Raw genomic sequence first — 21,924 nt, 5'->3', positions numbered from 1 at the left:
AACTGAGCAGCTCAAGTCAAACAGAAAGGTGAGTGGTCCATTACCAGCTCAAACCTGAACAGAGGAGAGCTTTACTTATTAATACATGATGAACAACCTAAATAGGAGGCGGGAGCAATGCAACAGCCTGCCTCCTCCAGCAGGTCTGAAGGAGGCCTTGCATATGTGAAGACCACTGGACTACAGTCATGTATTGATCAAACTCTCATGAGTAATTCATTGTATTTCCAGCCCACGGCAGAATAAATTACCCCGCAGAGGTCATTTATCTCTCGGCATTCGTTCTCTAAGGCCTCATTTGTGCATCTTGTGAGGCGAACATTAAATTATACAACTTTAGAATGTCATTAAATCAGCCCCGTTTGATGATGCACAATGACTTCTCTGCCTGTAATGAGGGAACATTCTAATTGATGATTGGCTGCACAAGTTGCATAAAACACCCTTTTACAATTTCTTAATTAAGCTCTGCTGTACCACACAGGAGGTAGTTAAGATGTAGATAAAAAAGCTTTTACAACCCCCACCCCCCCAAAAAAAAAAAACACAAGAGAGCCAATAAGAAGCAGCTCAGCCCGCCTCCTCTGCTGAGACCTGGGGTGTTTGTCTGGTCAGGGGATGGGATGCCCCCCCCCCCCCCTGTGCTGATCGCCATCCACTCTCACTGAATACAGAGAGAAGAAACAGACCTCTTCCCTCTGCACTCAGCCAGAGATGACGAGAGAGCCAAAGGGGGTGAGTTTCACCTTGACTCAACTGGGACGGTTGAGTAACCTCAGTCCCCAGCTGCAAGAGGAGCTCATTGGTCTGAACACTGCGATAGCGGCTTGACAGACCAGGATGGGAGAGGTCTCAGGTGAGCAGTTATGTATATAAAGAATCAACTGCTATTTTGACAGCAGGGACCCTAAAGGCAGCCACCGCGGAGCGTTTTCATTTACGGGAACCTTTTCCGAGTGGAACACAAACAAAACAGTGACCTTTAGATGGACTCTCTGATTAACAAAAAACACTGTGACAACAATCGCTCCGGTGAGAAAAGCTGACTAACGTTACCTTTACCAACAACAGCAGCAGCTCTCCAGCGTGCCATTCAACAGCACGAATAACGAAGCCACCAGAAAAGCGACCGCCCGGGACTGAAAACATTGATAGCTGCACATTCTCAATCAGCAGGCCGCCGTGTAGAGAGCATTGTTTTGTGTGGCGGCATGTTAGTGGGAAAGGGTTTTTGTGTCGGTCATTGATTGTAGTTGCGTTGGGTCAAATGTCACCGGGTTGAGACAAACACACATGGATGTAGAGGCTGTGAAAAGGCTGAGCTGGTGTTTCTTCTGTGACAGAAAGGTGTTGGATGTTGGCTTTGCAATTGTTAATAATGGTAAAACTAATAAAAGTATGCAAATAAGAAGAATGTAACACAAAAGTCTAAATTGAAATATTGTTTTAATTCCCATGGATTTGTCAGATACTATTCATATGCATGATCAATGAGCTAAATGTTTATTCAATACAGTTTTACAAAGGCGGAGATGTAACTAAGCAGTGAAATTTAGGAAAATTGGTTTAAAGATTTCAGGCTTGCAGGCAAACTGCTTAAGAAATGCCTCAGGCAGAACTATTGTAACGCCTTCATTTCATACTGTTTACTGATTATGAAGACATAACTGCCATGAAACCTACAGATCTGTGCTCTGCTTCTGGACAATCTTCAAAACACCGTATCCACAAACAAAATGATGAACAATAAGCTGCTGCTACACTAAGCTAGTTAGCTTTAGCAGGAGTTTAGTTGTTTCTAACTCCATCAAGACTGAATTTAGCTACTGCCTCATTGCATGGGACAACACACAGAACAACTAGTTAGTTCATCAAAATGGATATTCTTCAATTACAGATTTCATCTGGGGAGATTGAGTTAGTGAATGCAGCTTTAGCTACTGCTAGCTGTGGCTATCTGTCCCACTAGCCGTCTCTGCTTCTCTAACGTTAGCGTAGCGCTCTCTCTTTGTTCCTCTCTGAGAATGATATATGAATCCATGCTATAAATATTTGTTTTTATGGTAAAAGAGATGCCACAATGTCAGATTCCAGTCATAAATCTGTTCTGACCAAATGTGTGGTTCCTGCTCTCTGGCTTTGTGCAGAACAGTGTGTCAGAGGGAAAGGCAGAGAGCCAATATAAGGCGAGGGCACAAACAACGAAACAGTGCACAGCTCAAAGACCGATATTGATCTTGTGGCCCTTTGATGAATCTCTGACCCAGAATCCATCTATGGACTCAGCAAAGACTCCACAGTGATGGAGCACAAGATTTAACAGTAATGACACTGGAGCTTGTGTTCATCCACAGTCTGAAAATTAGAGCTTCACAACTTGAACTTGTGCCAAAATGAAGGAATGAGACATTTATTATAAATGGGATGGAGGCTGAAGGAGGCCTTCTACCATATTACAAAAACAACACTTATAGAATATGTTGAGCTTTTTGGTATTTAATAAGACATCAATAAACATGTAATTGACACAGGTGTGACTAATAACATTGACGGCTCCGTTCTGGTCCATCCATCTTTAGTGTCATTATTTACACCTGTGCTTTTACTGCTGTAACGTGCCAAGATGTCTTCTGATGGAAATAACTTCATAATTAAGGGTCAGTTGAAAACAAATGTCTCAGTAATTGTAGCAGCCCTGGTTATTTTGCAAGTCAGTATATGTTCTAAGGCGAGCAGTATCACTTCCTGTTTGGCTCATCAGCAGGGGATAAAACGTTACATCACAACACGTGTTTGTTGGTTTCAGCACATGTAATCAATGTGTTGTGTTGACAAAGTAACAATGTGACCTAAGAGTAAGACGCCTACACAAACTGATGCTCTCTTTAGCATATCTCACCACACAGAACATGGCCTGAACTTGTAAATCCTAATGTTGACTGTCATATGAGAATATATATATAATATGAGAAAGCCATTTTTGATGGCATCCCTGATGAGACACACAGCTGAGAATAGCCGTGACTGAGCACTCGTCAAATTTATACCAGACCGGTTTAACTGTGCTGTTTATGAGCAATCTGCTCAGCGCCGGTTGACTCAGAGAAAGTGAAAGTCGGTCCACAACACACACAGAAAGCAGCTGCAGGAAGCCGACTAGTATTGGATTTTAATTTGCAAATAAAACACGAGCAAACTACTTTATTTGCACTAGTGGGGATTAAAAAGGATCACTAATGAAGTCAGGACTCCATTCGGGAGCTGTGTTCAGTGGAGTCGCTCAGTTCAATGAACTGGATGTTTTCTGCTTTTGCCAGCATTAAAAGAAAACCTTTAATCACCAGACGCACGCAAACATCCCTGCGAGCTACAGTACTGAAGCACTGGCTGTTTTGACTTGTTTACTGATGGACATTGACATTTACTTTTTTCTTCTTCTACTAAAGAAGACCACGAGTCGGATTCGAACCCACGCAGCTGCAGTAAGGACTCAGCCTTGGTATAAGTGGGGCGCTCGCTCTACCAGGTAAAGCTCCGCTTATAGATATGCATCTATACGTGTCGTTCCTAATAATGTCGACTATTTCTTTAAGAATTTAACCCTCTACAACAACTGCAAATGAAAGTGTTTAAGGGAGTTGCAAAGAGCAGAGCTCCTGCAGAAAGATCGACACTGCTGTTCACCTCTGTACACGTATGTTTAAACTACATTTATTGGTATTCATATGGACACATAAACTCAACAATCATCAGTTTGTAGACGCAACCTTTAGCTTTTATAGTACCAGATATTTGGGGGATATCACTCATATCATTCATTTGATAATTGTGTCATCAGAATTGACATTGAAATACTTCCTTGCACTATATCTGAGCTTTCTTCCACTCTTTGCATTATTCCCCCACCACATGGCCCCTCAGCGGGTCCAGACAAACTCATCAAGTATGTGCACACACCGTTTGACCCAGCTCTGCTGCAGAGTCAATATGTAAAGTCCATTGTTTTTATGCTTCAGAGCTATTAGCATCCAGGGAGTACTTGTACAGCGGGTTGGTGAAGGACAGCTTGGCGTCTTTAGAGGCCGAAACCTGCTGTGGACACAAAGAGACAAACAGACAATCGTTACCGACGTCTGCGCAGACAGAGAGTGAAGTCCCAAAGGCTGAGCGGAGACACCTCACCTCCACCTCCCTCCTCCAGGGATAGACGCTGATGGAGAGCCCCCGGCCATCACTCCTGCTGGGGTCGACTCTGGGACAACCGCCCGGCCCTTCATGCAGACTAGGAAACTGAGGGAGAGACAATCATGCACACCGGCTGAGAACTAGATGAGCCTTAATGTGAGGGAGAGCCCGAAATGCAGCCGCAGTTAAAATCAAACTGACCCGCTATGCGTCCACAGTTACGCCTCTGACCTCCATAAAACATTGCATCATCTCCCAGAGGTTAAATCACCACACGGTGTTTCCACTGCTCAGTAAAACGAGCGTTGAAGCGGATCTGCCTGCGTTACAGAGATATCAGTTCACACCTACACTTCTCTATTTAAAGCTGCGCCCTCGTTTGCAGTCACATTAAAACCAAACATGTACAGACAACACGGGTACAGTACAGAATATACCGAGAGACATTATATGTGTTGTGTGCATGCATCATATAATTAGTAATCTGCTGTGAAAATATCACAGGCGTTGGCATTAGTTAAACATATTCTGAACAGTATCACGAGATTAACGCTACACACTCAAACAGCAGCATTGAACCCATGATAACCTCCATCATCAGAGTCATGAGGCTCTCAACATCTGTCTCACTCATAACACTGGACGGCACTTACTGCACACCCACGCAGATGAAAATGTGTGCGCACTCGGACCAACAGCTCACACACACACACACACACACACACACACACACACACACACACACACACACACTCTCTTATACGCACATACACAAGAGAGCCATTATCCAAGTGTCAACAATGTAATAAGATAATATTATAATAGCATATCAGTAAAAAAATTCTGCAGAACAAGTACTTTTACTTTGGATACTTTAAGTACATTTTGCTGATAATACTTTTACTGAGGTAAAGGATGTGAGAGCTTCATCTCTATGATGTAATCCAGTCTAAAAGCCTCTCATGTTATATTTCTGTTAATTAAACTGGTTATTTTCGGTGTTAAGCTTGTTCTGTTGGATCTGATCAGATTACATGGTTCAGTTATTGTGTGTATATGCACTACCGTGTGTGTATAAAATCACACACAGCAGCACAAACCTCCAAACCACAAAATCAATAATCCTAAATCTAAAATGTAATCTAGCAGAAAGGCTCGGCGATCACCCTCCGACCTCCTCAAATGTTAGGGCCACTTATTGATTTAATGTGAGGCGAATGGTAGAAAAATGATTTGTATAGCTGAGAAAACAAATGTTGCGTTGACAGAATTTGCTGATGATTGATTGGACATTTCTGTTCGCTGACCTCTGCTCTCCGGTCAAAGGCTGGGTTATCCATCACGCCGTAGTCCATCGGGTTGGGCTTTCTGTGGAGCCAGCAAAAAAAATACACTCATCATCATCATCATCATCATCATAATAATCAGCAGCAAAAAGGAGTCATAATTGTAGCCAGAACTCACATTAAGTAGCATTTTTCCTTGTATAAAGCCAGAGTGCAGACAGCGACTCCGGCCACAAGCAGCAGCAGTCCAATGGCGATGCCAACGTTCACAGCGTCTGAACAAGAGGGAGGTGCATTTAACTCCTGCACAGAGAACGCTTTATGGACTGCAGAGACATTAACAGGGTTTGCAAAGATATAGTAAATAAATACAGTTTAGACAGTTTAATAGAGTGTCTTTACTACCCAGCTGTGTGTCTTCTGGTTTGGGTGTCGCGGTGGAGAGAGATGGTTTCTCCTTCACATGGCACCGGTTGCCTGTCCATCCTGGATAACACCTGCCATCAGAAACCAAGAAGTAGTACAAAGTTATGACGGTGATTCTGCATAACTCCTTATACCAGGTTTGTTTTTTGTAAGTAGGTTTGACGCTCCGCTCACTACTTTGCAGCTTATGGTGTTAAGGTGTTCAAACAGACTCAGGATGCACAGCCCTGCGCAATGGACCTAAAGTAGCCGGTAGTTTATGAGTGGTGCAGGGGTGACGTATATTTGCAGGCTAAACTGGAAGTTAGCATTGCCCTGGTTCCCTCGACTAAAAACACAATGGGACTTTTCCATTGGGTTTTGGATTACTGCAGAAAATAAGCTCTGTGGCAAACACAAGTTTATGATACTTACACATTTTAGCTAACTTTAGGCTATAAAGAAACTTACACCACTATTGCACGACATCAACATCATGACCACTAAACTAAGTTTGTAATTTGACGACGTTTGACTCGATGCCGCTTAATGTCTCATTTAGCCACTTGTTAGCGAACACCTTTTTTTGGGGGTCCTTACAAACATATTTTATTTCTAAGAACAAAATGTAAAAATCGTAAAAGTTAGTTTTAACCGCAGACCTTATTTTAGGCATCTAACCAAAGCATCGAGACAAGCGAACTGGAACTCATTTCTGTGTTAAGGACTTTAGCATATAAGGACTATAAATATGCTTAAGATCAGTCTCACACCTATTTGTGTGTGTGTGTGTGTGTGTGTGTGTGTGTGTGTGTGTGTGTGTGTGTTTTCCTCCAAGAACATAAATGTGGTTATATTTTTTTTAAACTAAACTGTTATCTTGTCAAATAAGCGGATCTACTTCAAAACCTTTCCACATACTACCTACAGTACATCTTGTTTCTGCGCTGTACTTTGGCTCTGAGTTATGCTCTGCTTCATGCTCTTAGATGCTTGTTTGGAAAAGGAAATGTACTTATGACTTCTGGTGACAAGTAGTTCTTTTGATTACCAATGTTGAATGCACTTATTGTGAGTCGCTTTGGATAAAAGCGTCTGCTAAATGACTGTAATGTAATGTAATGTACCTCTTGGTGCTGCCGGTTGGGAATAATTTGACCAAGGCATTGTAGTTGTTTTTTGTTGACAATAAGAAAAATATAGAACAAAACTGACCACATCCTTTTAAATGTGTGTAAAATAATAAAAGATAAAAACACTGCAATAGCTAAAGAACATAAATCACAAAATGTCTATTACCCAGGACACACTTTTACTCTCAAACCGTATAAGAAACTAAACAATCATCTTTATCTTGACAAATGGTGCGAGATTCATCTGCTGGACGTCCAGCATGGAAAAACACACATTGAAAATAGTTTGGCCCGTCTGGTGAGCTGCATCTCTGGGAAAGAAACTAAGTTCTCCTCCTCTCGACCGGAGAGTCTGGTCCAAGTCAACATCTGTTCAGTATCAGCTTGATTTCTGCGCAACATTGAGCTTCTAATGCAAAACACACCGCTCTCAGCGAAGCCAGACTGCTTCATTATCATTCCGAGGGGTTCAGGGTACATATTGTGTGACGGTCTGGCCATGGCAGAGGGACGTCCCTGGCCTGGTTCCCTGGTGGATCCTGCTCAGCAGAGTGGGGGGGGGGAGGGGACGTGATGCAAATACTGAGCCAGAGGTGCCCTCCGATGCTGGCCTCGGGTTCTGCTACAGCAGGGCTGTTACCAATGCTGGAACAGCTACAGGAGCTCCATAGCACACTGTGCGGTGAATGACGGCGGTGAAGTCCTGTTACATAATGAGAGGAGGCAGCGGTGGCGACGCTGTGTTGAGGAATGTTGGACAGGAGAGTAAATACAAAGGGGAATCAAACACAAGGAGGCTGAATGAGACAATGAGAGCAGTGAGATATCTTCACGCTGCAGAAAGTCCAACTAAAAATCACATCTTTGTTGCAGTCAAAATGTCTGTGTTTGATGGACAGCAGGAGCTGGCAGGCTCCAATACCGACGGCAGGGTAACGAAAGACGGAGTAAACAAACCGGTAGTCTACAAGCTGTGGGCAGACGCTGTGTAGTTAGCAGTGATATTGACCAGTAATGACCATACTGGCATCTAACAGATCAAAGTTTTAGGGTTCATTTTGTTTAATGTCCTGCAGTTCAACAGCTAATTGGCTACGTAGAAGAAAATATAGATAGATCTAAAGAGATGGCTAGAGATAGAGCTATAGATGTAGATCCATCTCTCTACATCTATCTCTCTCCGTCTAGATCTAGATCTATAGATGTAGATCCATCTCTCTACATCTATCTCTCCGTCTAGATCTAGATCTATAGATGTAGATCCATCTCTCTACATCTATCTCTCCGTCTAGATCTAGATCTATAGATGTAGATCCATCTCTCTACATCTATCTCTCCGTCTAGATCTAGATCTATAGATGTAGATCCATCTCTCTACATCTATCTCTCCGTCTAGATCTAGATCTATAGATGTAGATCCATCTCTCTACATCTATCTCTCTGTGTCTAGAGCTAGATCTATCTCTAGAGCTATCTCCTCTTGTCTAGATCTATTTCTATGTCAGCAGATCCAGCAGCAAGACTCATAATCGCATTCTCACTTTTAGAATGAAATATCCCGATTGTGGACATTCCAAGCTGCTGATGCAGACAACTAGATTCATAAGCTCCCTCAAATAAAAACTCCACCAGAGTGACCTCAGGAGTTTTTTGTGGTTCCCCCCCACTAAGACCATTGGTAGCGGGGGCCGTGTTTAAATATTGACCAGAAGAATCCACCAGAGAATCCCGGGAATCACTGTGCTGGTGGATAAATGAAGGCACAACCACCCTGGTTAAGCTGGAGGGGATCAGCAGATTCCCACATGCTTCGTGGAGCGCGTCTTTTCCAAGGAAAGAAACAAGACTGATAGGATCTCCATGTTTTAAGTCTCACAAAGAGAGATAAAGGATGGGAGGAGGAGTGGGGCCGACACCCACGATGCTTATCTTTGTTTGTGCGTGTTTATGAGCGTGACAGAGTGTGTTGCTGTGTGAGGATGAAGTTCTACTCACATGCAAACAGGCCCGTGTTTCTCCACAAGGCATGAGCCACGATCCAGGCAATACAGCGGAGGACAATCTGCAAATCACACGGAAATATCTGATCATCACTGATGAATATGTTATCGAAAATACACAAAAAATTAAAGGTTTTCCTCTGCATTCTTTCTCCGTCCCGAGCCGTCATCCATTTCTCTCCTCTGACAGGAAACAGACACTCGCACTCAAGCATGTTGCAGATATCAGAACATGAAATCAGTGAGTTATGTTGCCAGAGGGACACGGTGCACTGAGCTTCATCCATTAACCTCTGCAGAGAGCGTCAGTACGCACATTATACCACTTAAATACATATTTCTTTTCCTTCCATCTTGTACTTCTGATGATGGACATTCCTCCCTCCACAGGTTGTGTTTGTGGGTTTTATCAGGGTTCTTCAATAATCATCATGTTTGAAGCCCTCGAGTCCTGTTCAACCTCAATAAAGCAGCTCCGGCTTTGGCAGCGAATGCAGGTTAAAAGTGAGGTTTGGTCTTATTCCTGAAAACCCGGGAAGGCAGAAGGTTTTAATGGATTTTGGCAGCTCGCAGCAACCATTGAGGTGTGCTTTGAAAACTAAAAAGCCAGACTTGAAATGTCCTGGGAGTCACCGCTCCGGCTGGAAATGAGCAGACGGGAACAAAGTTTTCGCAACACTTGATTAAAAAAACTGACTGGTAACTCACAAGAGTACGATATGGAGAAAGAAGAAAGGCATGCATTAAATCTATGCATTCACATACTTAAAACCAAACAATTTAATACTTTAAAGCATTAAAAGAATACAATTAAAACATGCAGCCTCTTATGACAGTGGAAACTACATGAACTGTATAATAAAAGGTGAAACAAAAGATGGACAATAAGCTCCGTTCCTAAAATCGGGGTGCTTCTTCTGACAAGCCGGAGCTTCAAGGTCCGCCGCGGTTAACAGCTTGAAAGTTGAAGGTATGTAAAAAAAAAAAAAAAAAACACGTTACCATGGCAGCTAGATTCATCAGAGTGAAAAGGCAGACAGTCTGCAGAGCGATCGCATCGTTCCTGGAGTGGGATGCAACCAGGCCAGCTTTCACACACCAGTTCTCCCGGCTCACACTGCAGCACAGCTGGTGGGGAAAAAAAAGGATATTGCTGCAAAATGTAGAGGGGAGTTTGAGAGGTGTTCACAGATCACTGTGAGCATAAAGTTCACTAAAAACTGACCATGTGACTTACTAACAAAGACTGTACTCTTTATATTTCCCAAGTGCACATGCTGCAAATTACTCATCTCACAAACACATGTACTTACGGCAGCCGTTCTCGTCCTCTCCATCAGGGCAGTCTGGGACACCGTCACAGCGCAGTACGGAGGCGACGCAGGTATCATTCAAACACTGGAAATGTCCAACAGGACAGCGATCCTGAGGGGGAAGAGTACCGAGTACCACAGTGGGACAAAACTCCTCGTCGGACTGGTCGGCACAGTCCAGCTCTCCGTCACACGTCCAGCTCTCTGGGATACACTGATAGGAATACGTACACTGGTGCTGGTCCGCACCACAGGTCAGAGGCTGGGGAGTCACTAGTCCTGAAGGAAGGATACGCGCACATGATTACACACGCATGCAGAGAGCTTAACACGCCTTAAATACCCGTTTATTGATTTTAGATTACACGCAGCCGGCATCCTGCAGTGAGAAACCTCAGAGGAACGTTTTAAGACACGGTGGAAGAAAGGTCTCTAACGGTCTTCAGAAGGTTCAGGGGTGAAGGGAGAACGGCCGGGTGGCAGTGACGAAACAACACGATATAAATGTAATTGCTTTTCCCCTCCATTGCCCTCTGTCCCATCCCTCGGCACTGACCCAGTCTCCACAGTGAATTTATATGGACCTACAGGTCAACGGGCTCCATTTACTCACTACACTCACCCCGAGGGTCCACAACAATTCATATGGAAACGGAACAGAGGAGCACGGATGAGCACAGGGCTAACTGGACGAGCAGAGAGAGACCAAAGACGGAGACCTTTTACCTTCCACCACACACTCTGCAGTGTAGGAGATGTCATCCAAGGCGACGTCTGTCCACATGTCTCCACCCACCTCCGCCTGGAAGGTCACTCTGAAAGGTGCTGGGTTGGACAGGATGACATTTGCGTATGTCCACTGGCTACCATGGTTTCCAGTGGCTGCCCACATCAGCAGACTGGTTCCACTGGGTCCCACAGTGTAGACCTGGGGAGGAGCAAACCAACACGGACATCTAAACATGAAATCAAATTAGTTTTTAGGTTTTAATGATTTTTGGATACTTTCAGCTAAAGATAGATTTTTTTCTAAAAACATAATTTGTGATTAAATCAACCAATCTTTTTTTAAAGTTTGAAGTGAACAGTACATAATGATTCAAGAAATGAATAAATCCTTAATAGAGTACCGCAATTAATTTAAACATTTTGTATTAAACTAATTACACATCTGTTAACCACTGCACCTGGAAGGAGAGCAGAACATTCATTGGTAGCTCATCTGAGAATGTTCCACACGGTTCCCTAAGCTCGTCGAGCTCTGTTCTCGCTCAACGTACCGATAATGAAAACAGAACGATGTTGAAACAGCTTTCTTCTGTTGTGCCCCAAAGGTTTGGAACAAACACAAATAAGGTTTTTACCAATCAAATTGGTTTTATTACTCATATCATCCGATTCCCCATCATCTCTTGAGGACTTTACTGTGTTGATTATTTTCCCTCTCTGTGTCTTCTGTCTTTAATGTGTGTTACTGAATTCTTTCTCATGTAAAACACTTTGAGCTCCATACTATATTACGAAATGTGCTATATAAATGAAGTGTATTATTATTTATTATTGAGTTATTATTATTCTTGCCATTTTAAGTCATAGCACATTTGTGAATATCTAGTGTACGGGTTGTCTGCATGGCATTCTGGGCATTTTTTTCAGCGCACATCAAACCCAATTAATGTTTTTTGAAGATTTGCTTTTTGTTCTGTTGTCCTGAAATTAACACAGCAAACAAAGACACCTAAAAAAGACATGAAGAGATGGATATAATGATGAAGTTTGTCAGGCGACACACTTTGATGGATTATCTCCTGGCAGGCAGACTTTCGTTTCTTATCAGGTGATTGACAGTAAGCAGACTGTAATGTAGTGAGAGGTGCAGTAAAATGGAAAAGACGTCTCTGTCAAAACCAAATTAAGCCTTCAGGTTGACTGTGACGGATCATTACTGCAGATGACATTTAAAAACACAAACATGTCTGGAAGCTAGATGCCTGACACAAACAAACGCATAAAGGACTTTGAATTATTTATGGAAATGTGGCTCAGATGAATTCACCTTCAGCGTTCCCATCCTGTCTGAGCCGTGCATGTAGAACCAGAAGCGCAGGTGACATCGGCCGATACTGGCTGGAAACGAACTCCTGGTTGACACCTTGGCAACGTCACCCTCCCTCTGAGGGGCCGAGTGTACGTACAGGAAGTTCCCACCTCCACCTTTGGAGATAAATACAGAACATTTGTAGCACATTTGTGTGAGGTTTGAGTAATATCGCAGTGTGATGAATGACAAAGACGCAAGCATTCAATTCCAGCTGCAGGCAAAAAAAAAATTCCAATAACATTCTCCTGTTGGTTCCAATATACGTGATATTTGGACTGAAGAAAGCATTCGTGCTGTTGTGAAACGTTGTAGCCTGCAGCCACAAGCTGCAGAGTGCTTCCTCAGCTCGACGAGGCTCGGAGATGAGGCGGCGAACGTCTGAGGCCAGAACACGGTGGGAGTTTTTCCACACGAGTTAAAGGGATTTAAGACCATCACAGCACAGCAAATAAAAAAATAAAAAAGTGCATTCACTAAGCCAAGCCTCTTGTCGCTGTTCAGCTCTCTCATGCGCATGTGTGTGTAACAGATGGCCGGGCGTGTTGATCCGCTCTGTAGTGAGATCATAAGTTCGTTCTATGACACAGTGTCCAGATTCATCCCTCAGCACAATAAACTCAACCGGCCCATCGAGTCCACGGTTAATAACGAAAAAACACAGCCGTTACAAATATATTCGATAGGGCTGAACAATCAATCCAGCTTAATGAAATAGTGTCATGCTGCAAAGATGTCCTGGTCCACACATGATATTCTGCAGACTTAAGAAAACGTCTTTGTTTGGTATAGAGCGCCGCAAAAAACACGCAATAATCATCTCAAATTGTGTTTCAATGAAACTAATAATAACTATGTAAAAATGATCTTTCCCTCTATGTTCCATCTTCCATCTTGTATAAGCTGTTTGGTGTGTTCTTGCACATGTTAAGTAGGATGTGTGGTTCCACACACATGGATCCCAAATGTAAAATCCCACTTCCTGGTTGGTCGCTGAAGGAGCCCGATTGGAGCGCCGGCCAAAGCAGTCCTCCAATCAGAGAGCAGCACCTGCGTTAAATCGCTTGTCAGACTGTCAGTCAGGTGTGTTAAGCCTGACAGCTGTGTTGAGGCTTCTGGGAGGCCGAGATCAGAGGTATTCTGGACTTATGAGGAGACTGAGCCAGGTGTAGTTTAAGAACCTGATTCTGTCTAATAACACGACCGATTTAGTTGTTTGGGGTTTTTACCTTCAGGCTCAGTTAGTTTGTTGTATTTTGGTTTATCTTAGATGAATTAGTATAGCTCTTATTTTAAGAGTTCTCTATTAGTTATATTGAGTTATTTGTTTTCAACAGCACCCACTGGCCCATTGTTTTCCTCTGTAGTTCGGCCCTTTGTCACAATCTAAGCTCCTTGTTAATTATGTAACATTAGATTACCATTTCCAACTGCTTTTATGTTGCAAGCTGGGTATTAACACTCTTATATCACAAATCACATCGCAATATCAGTCAAAAATAATTACATTATTGGATATGTGTTCAGCCCTAGCCATGAATCCTGCTAGTGTTGATGGCTTCAGGTGACTCCTGCATTTCTTCTTGTATTTTACTTAATTTTCTCTCCGTCAAGTCAAGCAAACTGTTCACCGTTTCCCCTCAGATGAACTCCTGCCAAAACTGTAATGAGATTTGTCATTATTTTCATGCCGCTATCTTCTCCTTATCAAGGTCAGCATCGCAACATCAAGAGTCATTTCGTCAAGCCCCGTGTACCAGCAGCAAACAAAGAGAGAAAGTGACAGATAGTTATTGGTACGAAACAATAACTAATGAATGCAAATTACAAAGTCACACGGAAATGAAGGTTTACTTTGCGCTGCATTGATGAGTGTAAGTGTAACCTTAACACCATTGAGGTGATTCAAACTCTAAGATTAATGTTGAATTAATCAGTAGCGAAATGTTTTGGATCCAGCAGAATCACTGTACACAAGACAAACAACAAGTCCAACACTGTTAAGCTCAGTTTGACTCGGGCTGACATCGATCAGGATGTATTATTAACCCTGCCTCTACATTCCGGGAGGAAGCTCCTATTTCCCAGCTGTCAAGTTGTAAATACAAAGGCGCCGCACTGAGAGCGGAAAGCATGGAGGCCGAAGAAGTAGTTTATTGTTCATTTTGATAAACGTTTCGTTCTTTGAAAGCATTTTAAATCTTTCACTAAAAAGCAAACGCATGCAGTGAGAACATAGACAGGATCCTTAGTGGGAATTTATAGCTGTGTGTTGGCAAGTGCTCATTCAGCCACGATGAAGAGGTCAGAGGTTAGAAGAAGTCAAAATCATTTCTAAAGCTGACACTTGTACTTCAAACCTGAAGGGAGCATCGTGTTCTGTGACGAGGTTCAGGGAACAAAAGCACTTTGGTTAAGTCGAGGAAAGATCAATTAAGTTTTAATAAAGTAAACAAGTTGTGTCTTTTGCTAATATCACTTTTGACTTTTCAATATTTAACCAAGATGATGGTCAACTTTAGCTGAGTGCACCTAAACACAACCATCAGAAAGTCTTATCAAGCTTTAGCTGCTCTGAATGGAAAAAGCGGAGATTAATCAGAAGACATACACGTACCTGATACTTTAATACAAAAATGAAATAATTCATGTGGCATTATGTATCTCTCATGTTGGGAATATGTTGGATATAAAGTATAGTCCTAAGAAAAACAACGACATCGGTCATCAAATCCCCAAAACGTCACGTTTCGGTTTAAGCGCACTAGTGGCTGCAGGAAGTATGACATCAGTCATTAGTATAGACCCAAAACCACACAGAGATGTTGTTGAGGTGGATGTTTGGGGGATTTTGCCAGGAGAGACTGCAGTTTGTTTCTGTTTTTGTCTTTAACTATGACTGCAGTTCATTCCCTGACCTGAACCACGTGGTTATAATTGTCACCATGAAGACAAAGGCTCGCGAAACCTTCACAAAATAGTAATTGTAACACAAACCACAAGGTTCTTCTAACCTTAACCAAGTTATGTTTGGGCCTAAATCTAGAATTTAACATAATTTGTGAAACATGATGTCATCCGATCAGAAAATGCTTACGTTGCATATTGAATAACTGCTGGACAAACAGCGTATTCTGTTTGGTTCGGAGGACTTATAACAGAGACAGGGTCGGTAGCACTGTGGGTACTGACCAGGACTGTGGTCCACCTGAGGTCCAGCTCCTGGTGTCTCACTCCTATAACCGATCCTCCAATCAAAGTCATCATCAGCGTCCTGAGAGAGCTGGCAGGTGTCTTCCCACCGGTTTTCATCCATGTTGAAATTACACGCGCCTGGCATGTCGACTATGTGCTCTACGAGAGGTAGAAAGATGGAAGGAGTGAGGCGTCTGGGCTGAAAGTTGGTTTTCTGCTCTACAATAAAACATCCACTCCTGCTGCAATTCCAAAGAAAACCCATTTCCCATTTTCTACTCACCACAGTCCATCTCATCGGATTCATCAGCACAGTCGGCCTTGTTGTCGCACAAAAGGTGGGACTCTATGCAGTGGCCGCTGCGACACACAAAGTCTGTGACAGCAGGGCAACTGTGTGTCTCCACCACATCTGAAAACACACACAGACAAACGTAGGAGCAGATCATTCACGTTTATATTCTGCATCAGGTGATCTTATTTTTATCTTTTCTTAGGACCGACCCTCTAGACAGGAAACTATCTCCCATTTTTTTCCCCATTTAGATCAATGAAAACCAGCTTCTGTGGGGAAAAAAAGCTACGACGAACGACTGTGTCTTATTAAAACTTCCTGTTTCTCTGCACCGAAGGACACGAGCGCGACGGAGGAGACGGTAAACAAAAGCAGACAAAGGCCTGTCGGGGGAATCAAAGCCTCCTCCAGCTCCGCCTTGTTCCAGACAGAACAGAGAGGAAGGAGAGGAGATCAGGTGGAGCGGAGACGCAGCACGCATACAAGGACGTTACGGCATGTGGAGGGTTTTAAACATCAAAAAGGCAGCAACATTAAATGAGGAATGAAATGAGCAAAGAGCTGAACTTAATTCCAGGAGTTCAAGCGCGGTTAATAACATCAGAGTAAACTGAAACCGTCTGTTTAGATGAGTTTGACTTTGTGAGTGTTTCACAGTGATCAGCGAGGTAAAATGACTGCTTCTGTCAATGGAGTCTTGCTTCCACCGGCAGTTTCTTTCAACATCAAACTCAGTGAATTCAGGGTTCATTTCGACCAGACCAGAGTCGGTGGAAAGACGAACAAAAGATGGTTTTGATTTTTGTTTTGTTTTTGCCGAGTTTGAATTAAGTTTTTTTCGATGATCGGTGAGGTAAAATGACTGTTGTCTGACTAGAGTCCGGTAGCTTTGAGGAGCATGTTAATTGCATGTTTTGTACATATATCACTTCAACGTGCGTCACAAAGCATCGCACCAGAAAAGAGGGGCAAGTTATCACGTCCACCTGGGTGACATGTTTCCATCCCTGCCGAGCTGGAGCAGATAAAGACCTGCGACTGCTGCAGTCACTTGCGTGGTGCCGATTGTAACCTTCCAACTAAAAACAAAAGCCAGATGTTAGTGGGTGTTAGTGGGGCTTTTTTTGTCCCATGGTAAAGTGTTGTTTAGTTTTGGACAGACAGTTCGGTCCTTGCATGCAAGCCTCTCAGCCTGTTTTGATCCCCGTCTTAGTGTGTCTGCAGTGTCTCTCTGTGTGTAAGTGTGTTAATATTCGAGGGCCTCAGCAGAGCCAGGAAACATCCCACATGGTGTCCAGCCTTGTGCCAGGTCCCGTTTAATGTTTAACATCTGTCTCGGACATAAACATCAAACGGTGTTTGACAGCGACCGTCATCCCACAAAAAAAAAATATCTCCCGCTAAAAACGCACCGACTCTCTCCTTCCCCTTCTCTGTTCGGGTGCCGAGTGTGCCGGCGGCAGAATCAATTTCACACGTCAAACTATCAGTTGAAAAGATCATAAGACCATTTCACGGGATAGTTTCATCTGGCTTGCTTGTATGACAGCAAGAGAGAAAGTACTTTAGTCCACATTATGTGACATTGCCTGAAATATATATATATTTTTTTAAAGTACAGAAATTCAGATTTTCAAGGCCACTACTATTATTACTTATTCAGGTAAACCCGAATAAGTCAAACCGTGGATTTGGATTTTGACATGAATTGTTCTTCAAAGACATGTTTAAAGATGTTCACATGCGTTTTATACAAAAGAGAGATACGGACTGGTGTGAAAAGCTTGACTGACAATAAATGAGTTCATGAGTCTAAAGATTGAACATTATGCTCAAACATTTAAAAGGTTCAGTAAAATTACTTTAAATCAAAGAAGCAAAAGGTTCAATTTGTGCTGCCGTTCTGCACACAGAGAGCTTCATATACTGTGCAGAGCTTTGCTGAATACCAGTGACTCTGATTGCTTTGCCAGGTGGGGAGATTTTTTGGGCTTTACACAAACTTTCCACTGAATGAAACTTGGAGACATTTCCCATCTCCTCGGCCCACTTTTGACAGACGAAAGTGCTGCGAGGAATCGATACAAAGGTGGATACCTTCATAGATAAAGAGGGCAGTAAGGCTATTAGCACTTGCATCAGCACTTTTCTACAGGTAATTATACTTGAATGATTATATCGCGTATTTTGGTGAACAGGCAACACTTCTTACAGAAGGTGTGTGCTGTTTATATCACCTACTTGGTGCACAGTCTCTGAACTCCAGGTCATCCAGGGCGGCTCCTCCACTCACGTCACTCGAGCGGATCCCCTCGAATATCACCTCGAAGTTCCTCAGCTTCCTCAGAGGGATCTCCACTCGGTTCCATTGATTCCCTTGATGCCCCGTCTTGTTCCACGCCTCCCACAGATTGCTCTCCGTCTGTGGAGGAGAGCGGCGTTGACAAAAAGGACAGATCATGCAGCGGAAATTTCAGGTTACTGCCGGAAACACATACGTTAACCTTTGTGCATCGCTGTCGATGAGCTGAAGTCAACTCTTGCTGAGAAACAGTGAATATCATCTGAGAGGAGTCATTAAAGCCTCATTAGCATTACATCGTAGTAATAAGTTCCCTGCCTTGAGACCTGCTGAGGCTGAGTTATGGTAGCGGTTTCTCTCGTGCCACATGTGGAACACATTATGAGACATGCCGATGTGTCTTCCTCTTTAAGTCCTCTCTGTCTTTTCCCATGGTGTAACCCAGACACCAAATCATGACTAATACAGCTTTGAAACAGCGAATGTGGCTTTGAAAGAGTTTTATTTTTGCGGATGTACATTATTGCGAGCCAGTATCTCGCCGGCGGGTTTTTATGTGGTGTCAAGAGCATGAATGAGACATTTACGAAGTCATATCACGTCACTGCTAAGACACACCGACACAAGAATGTGAGGAAGTTGGTGAAGCAGTAGAGCAACTGCAATGAATAGTCCAGGCGAGACAAAAGTCTTGCTCTGCAAAGATAGAAAATACCATCAAATTGTTTATTTAAACCAGTATGAATATTACTCGTAAATAAATAACATATAGGTTATTAATCCAAAGCTGTAAGACTGTTAACGACACCTGTTTTATGGCGCACACAAACCGACACAACCTCTCTCTTCATTCTCTTAAAACCTGCCTGCTGACTAAACAGACAAAAGGTGAGGACACTTCTATTCTATCTATGTAGCCAGCAAGGTAACAAAAACAATCCAACAACATGTTATTGGGTTATGCATATCATAAATACCGTAGCCTCCACATTAAACCAAGGAACACTGAATTTGAGCCGATTCAGACAAATCTTTTTCAGAGACGGATAATATCCCCTCTCTGCAGCATCGGCTGCACTGAACAGCAGTTAGATCAAAAGCATGAAGCAAAGCATAAAGCCAAACAAAAAGCATTCAAGGATAAAGCTGGTGTTTCTATATTCTTCTTGTCGTCAGCAACTCCCGTAAAAAGACCGAAGCCAACAATGAATTGAACCTGATCCTGTGTAGCCAAAGCCGGATCCTAGTCCTCTGTGCCGAAGAGCAGCATTGTTGTCTTAAAAGCTATTAAAACACAACAATGAGCCACACGGTTGCACTGGATGACATGGTCCTATATATATATATATATATATATATATATATATTACTATGAACAAGAGCACTGTAGTTTATTCTGCGTTGATCAGACATGATCATGCTGCAGCAAATTCTCACCAATGCCAGAGATGTGTCCCCACACACTGGAAAGAGTCCCAAACAAATGCACTATTCAGGTTCTAGTGACCTTTTTACTGCCCAGCTGTTAAAGAAATCAAAGTTAATACTAATGGCCCGTTTTCAGACGGAACCAATGGGCTTGGGGCGAAGTATTGAGAGAAGATCTAACAAGTTGGTTTTGGTCTTTTCATGTTGACAATACGGAGAATGTCAGCCCCTGCCATCAGTGTCTGAATGGGTGCGATTGTGTGAATGACATGTAGTGTTCAAACACTTTGAGCGGCCGGAAGACGAGAAAAGTGCCGTACGAGAACAAGTCCATTTAGCATTACCTGTACACCCGAAGCAAGCCGGATGCATCACATGCTTCTGTGAGCAACCTGCCAGCTAGAGAGGAGGTGGTATGGATTGAAAAAGGTCCTTATTGCGACTTACACAACGTGGATGTACTTTAGATGCGTTTTTTATATTGTTTCTCGCTTGAGGTGATTGGAGTTATTGTTCTAATCTACTTTAGCTTCAGGTCAATACAGAGAAGTGCTGCCTGGTTAAACCAGCGTGTTTAATAGAAGACAGTATAGATTTAACTACCCATCCTCCTGAGGATCACGAGTCCACTATTAAGACTGGTATATACTGTATATATAATGCAATCATTCATAGCAGCATCCTTGTCCTCACGTCCTTTTAAAAAAGGTGACTGAATGACTGCAGGTCTAGAACATCATTAATTCAGTGTCACGATGAAAAGCCTCAAACCTTTAGGGACAATGCAGGTAAACTGAACCCACAGCGCACATCTAATGATGTAAGATCGAGATAACCAACTGTACTTGAAGTGGCAAGATGTGGCCAGAAGCTTGACTGCAGTAAAAAAAGGGACTTGGTCTAATGTACTGAAGACCAGAGGACGAGCAATGTCACATCCTGCTCTGCAGTTTGAAAGCCTATTAAAATGCACCCTTGGGTGGGGCATGCACAGGCTGTCTCCTCTGCTTTTCGCCAGTGGAGCCCTGGCTTGAAATAATCTTGTTACCGTGAGAGCGGAGCATAGATTATTAGGCAGAGTTACAGCGGGACTTATCCAGATTTATGTCATGGAATAAAGGCTCAATCCATAAAAGCAGCCTCAGAGCGAGTGACGAGTGTGCGATGCTGGCATGCGTAGCTCACACTCGATGTCTCCGTGGCGAATCAGTCGAGGCGTTTATTCGATCAATTTGAAGGTTCATTTCCTGCGCCGGCAGTCAAGGCAATGCAACCATAAATTCAGTTTGCTCAAAGTGAAGAGTGGATATACATTTGCATAATTTTTTTTATTATCCCCCGGTGACAGTCAAGAGGCGGAAAAGAACAAAGGAAAATACAATCACAATAAAATGCTTATTTTATTGAAATCCCCTATATCTTTACCATATACTGAATGTTTCACTCAGCCGAAATCCAATTTGTATTCATGTCTCTTTCATTGTATGGAGCCGCTGGCAGCTGTTTCTCTGTCGGATCATCTTCAATTCAGAGTGCATCCACTTACTGTGCTCAATCTCTGCTTAGTTAAGGAAAGTTACAACACTGGTTCATTAGCATATTGTTTATAGGATAGAGTTGCTCTACAAGAGCGCTTCAAATCAAGAGCTGGTTGAAATGATTATCTCCGTCATGCTATATTTTACTCGAGGAGAACATCCTTTCTTTGGCTGACGGGCAGATGTTTGGCTCACCATAATGGCAGGCCACATTTGAACCCACTGCACCATAGATAACTACGTCAATGAGCAAGTAGCAGGATGTGTAGCATCGTTTTTAAGTAATTTCCCTCATTCATCGTGACCTCATGCTGGATTTGTCACCATGCAAGGTTAGGAAATATACACGATGACTGAAAGGGAGAGGAACATACTCCTTGCAAAAAATGAAAAGGAATGCATTTCCAGTTTTTATGCTAAGCTAACCAGCTGCTGACTGTAGCTTTTAAAAAGGCCCCGTTTAGACCTGTCAATAAACATGCATCTTGAGGCTCAAATGTACCCACGATGCATTGGGGACGCTTTGAGATCCTGTCGCTCAGATCACTTTCAGAGGAGGTCTGGGCTGCATATGGCCACATTCCTTTATCAGTGTGTGTGCGAATGTGTCCTGCTGAAGGACTGCCAGCTATTCAACTGATGTGTGTGTGTGTGTGTGTGTGTGTGCAGGCGCATTCATGCGTGGGTGTAGTGCTGCTGGAGTGCACCGGAACGATGCGCCGCCACTTTTTTCTGCAAGTGAGGAA

General features: G+C 43.0%; 1 protein-coding gene across 2 annotated transcripts in view; it reads right to left on the bottom strand.

The window, feature by feature from the left end:
• Window positions 1–1,429: 1,429 nt before the first annotated feature.
• The window catches only part of malrd1 (MAM and LDL receptor class A domain containing 1), a 45,719-nt gene continuing 25,224 nt past the window's right edge, over window positions 1,430–21,924 (bottom strand). Inside the window, exons 21-33 of one of the 2 annotated variants that reach the window (XM_068709937.1) lie at window positions 18,152–18,332; window positions 15,899–16,027; window positions 15,613–15,774; window positions 12,379–12,536; window positions 11,049–11,250; window positions 10,323–10,601; window positions 10,012–10,137; window positions 9,005–9,071; window positions 5,877–5,968; window positions 5,650–5,746; window positions 5,493–5,553; window positions 4,183–4,290; window positions 1,430–4,092 (exon numbers count right to left, since the gene is read on the bottom strand). In XM_068709937.1, the coding sequence (XP_068566038.1) occupies window positions 4,006–4,092; window positions 4,183–4,290; window positions 5,493–5,553; window positions 5,650–5,746; window positions 5,877–5,968; window positions 9,005–9,071; window positions 10,012–10,137; window positions 10,323–10,601; window positions 11,049–11,250; window positions 12,379–12,536; window positions 15,613–15,774; window positions 15,899–16,027; window positions 18,152–18,332 (1,749 nt within the window). In that variant the 3' untranslated portion in view covers window positions 1,430–4,005. The remainder of the gene's footprint in view (window positions 4,093–4,182; window positions 4,291–5,492; window positions 5,554–5,649; window positions 5,747–5,876; window positions 5,969–9,004; window positions 9,072–10,011; window positions 10,138–10,322; window positions 10,602–11,048; window positions 11,251–12,378; window positions 12,537–15,612; window positions 15,775–15,898; window positions 16,028–18,151; window positions 18,333–21,924) is intronic. The other variant, XM_068709939.1, reaches the window with a different exon arrangement.

The sequence above is a fragment of the Cebidichthys violaceus genome, unplaced genomic scaffold (assembly GCF_023349555.1).
Source record: "Cebidichthys violaceus isolate CVI_PGR_0920_01 unplaced genomic scaffold, fCebVio1.0.p SCAF_15, whole genome shotgun sequence".
Classification (NCBI taxonomy): Eukaryota; Metazoa; Chordata; class Actinopteri; order Perciformes; family Stichaeidae; genus Cebidichthys; species Cebidichthys violaceus.
Note: the sequence above shows the minus strand (reverse complement) of the source record. Positions and strands in the feature narration are given on the sequence as shown.